This window comes from Sinocyclocheilus rhinocerous, unplaced genomic scaffold, assembly GCF_001515625.1.
Source record: "Sinocyclocheilus rhinocerous isolate Xijiao unplaced genomic scaffold, SAMN03320098_v1.1 scaffold1488, whole genome shotgun sequence".
Classification (NCBI taxonomy): Eukaryota; Metazoa; Chordata; class Actinopteri; order Cypriniformes; family Cyprinidae; genus Sinocyclocheilus; species Sinocyclocheilus rhinocerous.
The window spans coordinates 1,971,470-1,982,365 of NW_015633542.1; the positions used below are offsets into that span (position 1 = coordinate 1,971,470).

The following is a 10,896-nucleotide window of genomic DNA, read 5'->3' on the forward strand; positions in this document are numbered from 1 at the left end:
AGAGTGAAAAATTTAAGGGGGTCTGAATACTTTCCGTACCCACTGTATATATATATTATTATTATTTGTTTTTTTATTATTATTTTTTACAGTGATGAGAATGAGATTTTTTCCTAAAATAAGCTTAATTTCCTCTTTTTGACTCTTTTGGGGTCTAATATGACCCCATTCTTTTCAGACACTTTTAATGAGGTTCACTTCTTTGAATGATTAACCTCCCAAAGAGTGTTGTGTTGAAATCCACAGTGTCATTTATAAACGTGTGCTTACGGCGACCCAACAAGTGTCGTCCTGTGGCAGCCCACCCTACCCCTCCGGAGCGAGAATGTGCTTTCTAGCAGCTGTAATATGCTTTAATAGCTGCTTTATGATGATTTGTTACGGCTGGAAGTGCCTCTGTACAGCTATCTATCTATCTATCTATCTGTCTGTCTGTCTATCTATCTCTCATCTATCTATCTATATCTGTCTGTCTGTCTATCTATCTATCTCTCATCTATCTATCTATCTATCTATCTATCTCTCATCTATCTGTCTGTCTATCTCTCTATCTCTCATCTATCTATCTATCTATCTGTCTATCTATCTATCTATCGTCTATCTATCTATCGTCTATCTATCTGTCTATCTATCTATCTATACATATATATAAATATTTTTAGTATACACATTTTTCATTTCTATTTCTGTTTGGTTTTAATATATTTAGTTCATTTTAGTATTTTTATTACTTCAACTTAAACTTATTTTAATAATTACTTTTTAATCATTTTAATAACTTATTTCTAATTTGTGTTTACATTTTTACATATTTTCATATCATATTTCTGCTTTATTTTATTTCAGCTTTATTTTGATTAACTAATAATTTTGATGATAGATAAATAGATGTAATAATAATAATATAGAGTATTATTACATTTATATTATATATATACAGTGGGTACGGAAAGTATTCAGACCCCCTTAAATTTTTCACTCTTTGTTATATTGCAGCCATTTGCTAAAATCATTTAAGTTAATTTTTTTTACTCATTAATGTACACACAGCACCCCATATTGACAGAAAAACACAGAATTGTTGACATTTTTGCAAATTTATTAAAAAAGAAAAACTGAAATATAACATGGTCCTAAGTATTCAGACCCTCTGCTCAGTATTTAGTAGAAGCACCCTCTTGATCTAATACAGCCATGAGTCTTTTTGGGAAAGATCCAACAAGTTTTTCACACCTGGATTTGGCGATCCTCTGCCATTCCTCCTTGCCTTGAATGCAGTTGCCATCACTTCCATGACTTATATTTCCAGGTAAAACTATATTTTTAACATCGTCTGTTTGGCTGAATGGTTCAGAATTGAATCAGTAGTGTTTGCACAAATTTTTTTTAGTGCATTGATATGAGTAATATTTCCATTAGATGAAAGATTCCATTAGAACTGTCCTGCCAGTGTGACTGATAAATGCAGAGCACATTATAATTCAACACACTGCGCGTCATCACATATCGGTTATTTTTCCTGGAGGCATATTCGCTTCTCGTTTTATTTGCTCTTCAATTTATGTCCATAGCAGATGCTTTCTTACCAAAGCTATATCCTTTTAGACTTTGACAATGGTAATGCTCCCAAAGAGTGTTGTGTTGAAATCCACAGTGTCATTTATAAACGTGTGCTTACGGCGACCCAACAAGTGTCGTCCTGTGGCAGCCCACCCTACCCCTCCAGAGCAAGAATATGCTTTCTAGCAGCTGTAATATGCTTTAATAGCTGCTTTATGGTGATTTGTTACGGCTGGAAGTGCCTCTGTACAGCTGGCTTTACTGGCCCCTCGGGCGGACGCTTTTAACAGTGTACTTTATGTAATGGAGCGGCGAGTCGCAGTCGTTTGCTTTATGACAGAGGGAGGTGTGGACTCCGGCCTTTAGTGTCGCACTTCCAGAGCTCAGAGTGATATTAGTTGTAATCTGTTGAGAATAGATTGTTTCGATTGGTGATTCTGGGTGTGTTTGTTGTAAAACTGAACTGGAATAAAGTGATGAATTCTTTGTTGTTGTTTTTGTGTTATCAGGAGTATTTGGATGTTCTTGGACGGCCAATGGTGCTGGCAGGCGAACGGGCTAAACAAGTGCAGTGGACCAATGTTTACCAGGATGCTCTGGTATGGAAGATTACCATCATCGACTCAGCAAACTCAAACTTTCACTGTATAATTTCAAATATGGCCAATGGATCAGCCTGCGCAAAATCTGAGCCCACTTGATCTGTGTGTTTGTTTATTAAATGCTTGTTTATCTTGCAGAAAAATGCTTTTAAATCAAGCATCTATATTAATATCATAATCAATAGTTGACATTAATATTTCCATTACCTTATTTTGGGTTCATGACCGACCATTTGATAACCACTGATTAAGGGGGCATTTACACAACAGCATTTTCAGCTAAAAACTTTGTATGCATTTTGGACGTTCATTCACACAACAACGGCATTTTGGAGTTTTGAAAACACAGTTTGGAGTTTTTAAAAACAATACTGTTTTGTGAAAATGGTGACATCATGCATATGCGTATTATGTGTCTATAGGTATGTATGCATGCTCATAGTGTTTTTTACAAAGTGACATCGCCAACTACTGGCCTGGCATGCATAAAACAGCATTTTTAGTCGTTTCTGTGGATCCTGTGAACGGGGATTGTTTTGACAATCAAAACGCAAAGGAAAAACTTTTCTCTTTTTAGTACAAAATCGTTGTGTAAACGTACCCTTAGGTTACACATTTCTGGATGAAATATAGCTGATAATAGGAATCATTGCACATACATTTAACTACAAAATAGCATATTGACAATAAATAGTTGAATTGTATTGCATTTCTGTGCAAATAAATCCACTGATTGGTGCGATTCTTTCGAATGATTCACCAGTAAGTGACTCAATTGGTATAGAACACCCGCATCATCAGTCTGAATCATGGACTGAATCAGTCAGGTGACTCACTTTCTGAGTGAATCAGCTTGGATGACTCACTCACTGAACCGCTCTCACTGTTAAGTCTGAGTCGTAAACTTTTTGAAATGAATGTTCATTTGTAAGGTTAGTAAAACTTTATTCAGTCTACTTACTGACTGCTTGGTCTAGGGACAAAGTGTGCTTAAATATACATATGCATAACAGAGCTCTATTAAAATAAGTGTTTTGTTTATAAATTGTTGAAGAAATGCTGTTAGAAATGTTGTTTAGCGCGTTAGGGGTTTACAGCACCCCGCTGCAAGAACTACATTCTGTAGGAAACACTGAAACACACAAACATTGATTTAAGACTGAGTTTCAGATTGCATTGTTAGAGTCAGCGGTCATTGTATATCACAGTCAGCGGCCACTGACTGTGATATTGTTCATTCTTTGTTTTCTTTCCAGAATGCACAAATTTGAATCTCCACAGCTAGTTTGCTTTGTCATTGACCATATCATTTTACTACGAGTTGGACGGCGGTTTACATGCGGCAGTCTTTTATTCATGTGTGCAGTGTACTGTGAACTTCCTTTAGTTCACAGCGATGAAAACAAACATTTTATATTGCATCGTTTGTTTTTGTTTTGTTTTACAGGGTTTGGGGCTCGTCATTACCGGCACAATGCCAGTCTTCAATCTCACCACTGACGGGGACTCCAAAGTAAGTCGTGAGAAAATCCCTGTAAATGAACAGCTAGTCATTTGTTTCTCGTACCCCGCAGGACGATGCAAATGTTGCATTATGGAGTTTTTGCATTATTAGTGTGATCACGTTCCAGTTCTAATTCTTAGCATGTTCCCTAACTGACATTGACAAACTGTTTGAGAGCGGCATGTTTCACAATCGTGTTGAATGCATATTGAATAGGGCTTGACTTTGAAGACGCACAAGGGCATTTGAGTGTGATTCGAAGTTCGGTTTGAAGTTTAATATCATTAATAGTGCATACAGTTGTATTTGAAAACTTAAACCACAGTTAAACGGTATGAATGTTGTTGAATTACACAATCACATTTATCGGGCAAAACAGTGCACAAAAAGTCTGAAAGGTTTAAATGAACTTTTTTTTTGTTGAACAGTATATTTCAGTATATGTGTTTTATCATTTTATCAGTATTTGGATCATTTCCGTCTGTCAGATGTTAGTTAAACAGTGTGATGAACTTAATTTTTTTTTTATATATATATATATAAAATAATTATAGTATTTAATATTTTACATTTGGCCACTTTCTTGTTGTCAGATGTTAATAAAATATGTCCATAATTAGTGTGGTGTTCTAAATAATTGTTTGATTATTTACTGAATTTGGATATATATATACACACACACACACTACTGTGCAAAAGTCTTAGGCCATTAGTATCTTCACCAACCAAAAAACAAAAACACAATGGTTTTAAGCCAGGAATTTATATATTTTGCTGTAGTTTGTCAGTAGGAAATATCCGTTTATATTTAGTTTATAATAATAGTTTATAATAATCCAGTGAGATAAATCTCAGTTATGGCTTAAAACCATTTTTGTTGGTGAAAAATAATTATTATAATGCATAAAAGTCATTTGAGATATATATATATATATATATTTATATATATATATATATATTTATTTATTATAATAGCCTGGAATTAATGGAAATTGAATTAACATTTATTAACAGCATTTGGGTTTTATATATATATATAATATTTATTTATTATAATTGCCTTGAATGCAGTTGCCATCACTTCCATGACTTATATTTCCAGGTAAAACTATATTTTTAACATCGTCTGTTTGGCTGAATGGTTCAGAATTGAATCAGTAGTGTTTGCACAAATTTTTTTTAGTGCATTGATATGAGTAATATTTCCATTAGATGAAAGATTCCATTAGAACTGTCCTGCCAGTGTGACTGATAAATGCAGAGCACATTATAATTCAACACACTGCGCGTCATCACATATCGGTTATTTTTCCTGGAGGCATATTCGCTTCTCGTTTTATTTGCTCTTCAATTTATGTCCATAGCAGATGCTTTCTTACCAAAGCTATATCCTTTTAGACTTTGACAATGGTAATGATAACTATGATACAACAACTCAACATTATGTATAACATAAAAATCTATAAATGTGCTTGTTTGACAAACATTTCACTCTCCGGGCATTAATCCAGTTTGGTTTTTAACTGTTTGATTTGACTGTTATATTACCTGTAGTTTTGTCAAATATCAATTCTGCCCCCTTGTGGTCGTTAATTGTATTTTTCAGTCTGTTGGTTTCTTTATTGCAGAATCAGTTGATTCTTGGTGTCATGGGTGTAGACATCGCCCTCAGTGAAATTAAAGAACTCACACCGCGGTATAAGGTAAGTGAAATAAATCACTTTTTCTGTCACTTTTCTTTTGATCATCAGTCATTAATTTGCATCTCTGTACACAGCTTGGAGCCAATGGTTACACGTTTGCCATCGATCCCAATGGCTATGTGCTGCTGCACCCCAACCTACAGCCTAAGGTGAAAAGCATTTGAGTTTGTAGACCTTAAATTTAGACCAAAATGTAGTTATTTTCTTTTTCTACCTTCCATTCTTAAATGCATGTTCATCTCTGTAACCGTAATAATATTTTTTTCCTAATGGATTTGTGTAGATCATTAACTTCAGAGAGCCGGTCACATTGGACTTCTTGGATGCTGAACTTCCAGACCGCAACAAGGAGGAGGTGAACATCTCTACAACGAGTTCTCCCTGCAAATGTGCCAAATACATTATTAAAATGTCATTAAATTACTCATCAAACAACATGGCCAGGTTTAGCAAAGTAGGACGTGCTTCTGGATGAAGAGCGTTTTTGGGTCTTGGAACAAAATTCCCAATTCACTTACTCTGTTTGGGATCAAGATTTTTAATGAATACTTTTATTTAGCAAGGATGCATTAAATTGATCAAAAGTGACAGTAAAGACATGTGTAATGTCTATTTCAAATAAATGTTGTTCTTTTGAACTTTCTATTCATCAAAGAATCCTGATATTAAAAAAAAAACTCCGTAGAAAAAATAGCATATTAGAATGATTTCTGAAGGATCATGTGACACTGAAGACTGCAGTAATGATGCTGAAAATTCAGCTTTGATCACAGAAATAAATTACATTTTACAGTATATGTAAATAGAAAAGTTATTTTAAATTGTAATAATATTTCAAAATGTTACTGTTTATACTGTATTTTTGATCAAATAAATGCAGCCTTGGTGAGCAGAAGAGACTTCTTTCAAAAACATTTTTACCAACCTCAAACTTTTGAACAGTATGTACCTGGAAAACTTTACAGCGACTTGAGAACGTCACAGCTTGATTTTAAATCATGTTTAAATCCCTTTAATGTGTTTACAATCCAAGAACACACTGCAAAATAGTAATCTGATCTAGTAATACGATGAGGCCATTTTAAATAAGGATAATGAAATAAAGTAACATACAAAGAATCCTGATATTAAAAAAAAAAAACACAAAAATATCAAGCAGCACAACTGATTTTCAACATTGGTAATAATAAGAAATGTTTCTTGAGCAGAAAAATACGGAGCCCCTAAAGGGACATGGTGGTGGAAAAAAATTCGGGGTTTGATCAAATAAATGCAGCCTTGGTGAGCAGAAGAGACTTCTTTCAAAAACATTTTTACCAACCTCAAACTTTTGAACAGTATGTACCTGGAAAACTTTACAGCGACTTGAGAACGTCACAGCTTGATTTTAAATCATGTTTAAATCCCTTTAATGTGTTTACAATCCAAGAACACACTGCAAAATAGTAATCTGATCTAGTAATACGATGAGGCCATTTTAAATAAGGATAATGAAATAAAGTAACATAAACTTAAAGATTACAGACGTGTTGCCCTAACATCTGTGGTCATAAGCTCGTTTGAGAGACTGGTGTTGGCTTTTCTGAAGGACATCACTGCACCCTTACTGGACCCCCTGCAGTTTGCTTATCAAGCAAACAGGTCCGTGGATGATGCAGTCAACGTGGGACTGCATTATATCCTACAACATCAAGACAAACCAGATACTTCTGTGAGGATCCTGTTTGTGGACTTCATTTCAGCTTTCAATACAATCATCTCAGCACTCCTCCAGACCAAACTAACCCAGCTCTCTGTTCCTAGCTCTATCTGTCAATGGATCACCAGCTTTCTGACAGATAGGCAACAGCTAGGGAGACTGGGGAAATTCATTTCAAACAGCCGCACAATCAGCAATGGCGCCCCCCAGGGATGTGTCCTCTCCCCACTGCTCTTCTCCCTCTACACCAACGACTGCACCTCTACTGACCCCACTTTAAAGCTCCTGAAGTTTGCAGACGACACTAAAGTCATCGGCCTCATCCAGGACGGTGATGAGTCTGCATATAGAAGCTCACACAGTTCCACTCAGCCGTCATTGAGTCTGTTCTGTGCACTTCAGTAACTACAGAGGACGATTCGGACTGCTGAGGGGATTATTGGTGCTCCCCTGCCCACCCTTCAAGAACTGTAAATATCCAGAGTGAGGAAAAGGGCTCAGAAAATCACTCTCATCCAAGCCACCTTCTTTTTGAACTTTTACCATCTAGCCAGCGCTACAGAGCACCAAACACCAGGACTGCCAGGCACAAGAATAGTTTCTTCTTCCAGGCAATCTACCTCATGAACAGTTAAATGTTCTCCCCTACTGTTCAATAAAAAGATGTGCAAATACCACTTTTATTTACTTAATACTACCCTACATTGTAAATTCTATTCTATTCCATCTATGTACCACAACACATTTTGTCTATTTCTGTTACAAATGTGTATTTTCTTATTAACTGTGTTATTGTTGTTGTCTCTGTGTACTGGAAGCTTTCAGAACAAATTCCTTGTATGTGCAAACACACTTGGCAATAAAGCTCTTTCTGATTCTGATTCTGATTCTGATTCTGATTCTATCTTGTATTTATCTTTTTGTAGATCCGCCGTCAAATGATTGATGGCAAAGCAGGACAGAGGAGAATCAAGACACTGGTGAAGTCTGTGGATGAGGTGAGTCACATGACCTCTTACTAAATATAATGGCATACAGTGTGATGATCTTACGGCTGGTTGGTAATGTGCTGCTATTTCTGGGTGTATTTTTAGCATTACATTGACGAGGTCCAGAGGACGTACATATGGAGTCCAGTGGAGGGCACAGATTACAGGTCAATATGACACACTCTCATTCATACTGCATTTCTGTTGATGACTTTAAAATGAATGATTTCAATCTCTTTCAATTAATAGTCAATGTAAAGATATAAAGTGCTTTAAGTTGCCATTGTTTATGAAATGTGCTATATAAGTAAACTTGCCTTACCTAAATATAACTGGTTCCAAGTCTAGTTAGTAGTTACTTAGTAGTTACTTATATTACAAATAAATTAAAGAAAAATATTGATTTTATAATGTTGTGCTGTCAGCACAACAGTATTTGAATATATATCTGAATATAATATTTTGTTCTTACTCAGTATTTTTGTCTTGTTTTCCAGTACAAATATCTAAACATTCTTAAATCAAGATACATTTACTTAAGAAGCAAAGTTATATAATGTTTTCTGAAAAATGTATCAAAATTGAGTTCTAACTTAAAACAAGAAGTCTGCCAGCAAAATAAAAAAAATAATCTTGTATTCCCTTCCCTTTTTCTTGTTTTAAGTATAAACTCACTTAATTTTTTTCAGAAAACAAGACTTAATATCTTAAGTCATATTGCTTCTCCAGTAATTGTATGCTGATTTAATAATGTTTAGATATTTGTACTGGAAAAAAAATAAAAATAAAATGTTTTTTTTTCTTAAGTGCAGAACCTTAGATTTTTTAATATTTTTTAAACATGTTACATTTCATGCTTTAAACTTGTCACATATCATGCACTTGCTTTAAAAAAGTGTGACTGGTTGCTAGTTTGTATCCTAGAAAGCGCCAGATGTGGTCATATGCAAAAGATATTGAAATTCTTCCTTTCTTTCCTTGCAGTCTTGGTTTAGTTCTGCCGTCCTACAGTGAAAACCACATCAAGGCCAACCTGAGCGACCAGATCCTCCAGGTCCAGTGTAAGTACCAGGGGCAGGCTAACGCGAAGCCTGCTTACCTTTCTTTCTTCCCAAAGAGACTTCCTGTTCCCCCTCCCGCCCCTCTCGTCCAATCAACGGAAGCCCCTCCCCTTTCTCTGACATCACAGCAGCGTCGGGTCCGAGCGTGGATTCCCGGCGAGCGGCGTCGCGTTTCAGCGCTGGGAAAGTGAGAGTGGACGTGTTCTTCTGTGAAACCCCACCCCACCTCTTCCCTCTTCCCTCCTGTCCTCATGCTGTTCTGTACTGAGGTGATTTTTCTTTCCCTGCACGGATGCAAAGAAAAAACCCTCACTAAAAACCAGAGAGGTGAAAGCTGTGGTTTTACTGTGTTTACTGAGTTGAAAATAATGGTGGCCATGTGCTATTATTTTTCCTTTTGCCGAAACATTAAAAAAAATGCTCTCGTCTTCTCTCTCACAATGACGATTCTGAAGCATCTTTTGTCTGGACAGGTTTTGTGTTTTTGTTTTCGTTAGCGAGATGTGAAAAGAGGCATGCTTTTGCTTTTCACTGTGTGCTTTATGTGTTCAGTCATGTTTATTATTTGCTTTGATTCGTGTGGATGCTCACTGTGCTGTATTGTTTGCCGGCAGCTTTGGAATCAGTCAATAAATACGAAAAAAAGTATCCCACAATGCCCCCTGACGGGCCATTGCCCCTCCTGGGAGATGGAACGCCTTTGGTTTTCCTTTCTTTCCTTCTTTTTCCTTGTATTTTGATTGCTTTTATTTATATTTATATATATATGTTGTATTTAGTTTGCATTTGTTGATTTTAGTCAGTCTCTCTTGTTTGTTTTATATTTTGTTTGTTCTGTTGTTGTTAATTTGTTCTTTATTTCTGTTTTATTCATTCTTTAGTTCTTTTGTTTGATCTTGTTTTTTTCTGTTTTCATTTGATGTTGCTCATTCGATCTTTCATCAATCACTTTTGCTTGCATTTTTGTTATTTTTTGCTTGTTCATTTGATCCCTAGTTTGTTCTTGCATTCTTTTTCTTTAGTCTGTTTTTGTGTATTTTTCACTTGTTCATTCTTTTGTTCTTTTTTTCATTTCAATTTTATTGATTTCATTCCTCCTTGGTTTAGTTTTTGTTCATCTTTCATTCTCTCTTATTTGTTTGTTTCAGCTTTTGTTTATTCTTCAATGTGTTTTGTTTGATCTTTTTCATTTGATTCATTTATATCTCTTTCAGTTTTCCCTCTCTTTCTTTCTGTAATTTGTTCTTTAATCTAATTTTAGTTCTTTCACTTGTTATATTAATTCATTGCTACTTGAATGCTTGCTTTACATCACAATTTGTGAAATATCAAGACATAAAATATAAAAATAACAGCCCTGCATCTTGAAAAAAAATCTGCTGATTACCAAAAAGGCCTATTATTACCTAATTTGACAATGCTGAGTTCAAAAATACCAATAAAAACGTTCCATCTTGTACATTTAGAAAATAAGAAAAAGAAGATTTTTCAAATTTTAAATGTATATATATGCTCTCTCTCTCTATATATATACATATATATATCAAATTATGTTTTGGTTTTAATGACAAATAGAAGTATTCAAAATGTATCATTCAATTTACAACTTGAAAAAGTATGTTCAAATTAGGGATATGCCGGTATCAAATTTTCATGTTGCGATTAATTGCTAATGCTTTTATCACAGTATACGGTATTATCACGATGTTGAAATTTAGTTTTAAAAAAAGTGCTGTCATAATACAGTATAACAGGTTTAATAACTTTTTTCTTATAAC

At 34.9% G+C, this 10,896-nt stretch overlaps 1 protein-coding gene across 1 annotated transcript in view; it reads left to right on the forward strand.

Annotated features, from left to right (window-relative positions):
- Window positions 1–10,896, forward strand: part of cacna2d2a (calcium channel, voltage-dependent, alpha 2/delta subunit 2a) — a 210,312-nt gene that overhangs the window by 185,101 nt on the left and 14,315 nt on the right. The window contains 9 exon segments of the mRNA XM_016557999.1: window positions 2,070–2,159; window positions 3,610–3,675; window positions 5,295–5,369; window positions 5,444–5,518; window positions 5,653–5,724; window positions 7,995–8,066; window positions 8,163–8,224; window positions 9,042–9,118; window positions 10,593–10,619. Coding sequence (XP_016413485.1) covers window positions 2,070–2,159; window positions 3,610–3,675; window positions 5,295–5,369; window positions 5,444–5,518; window positions 5,653–5,724; window positions 7,995–8,066; window positions 8,163–8,224; window positions 9,042–9,118; window positions 10,593–10,619 — 616 coding nt within the window.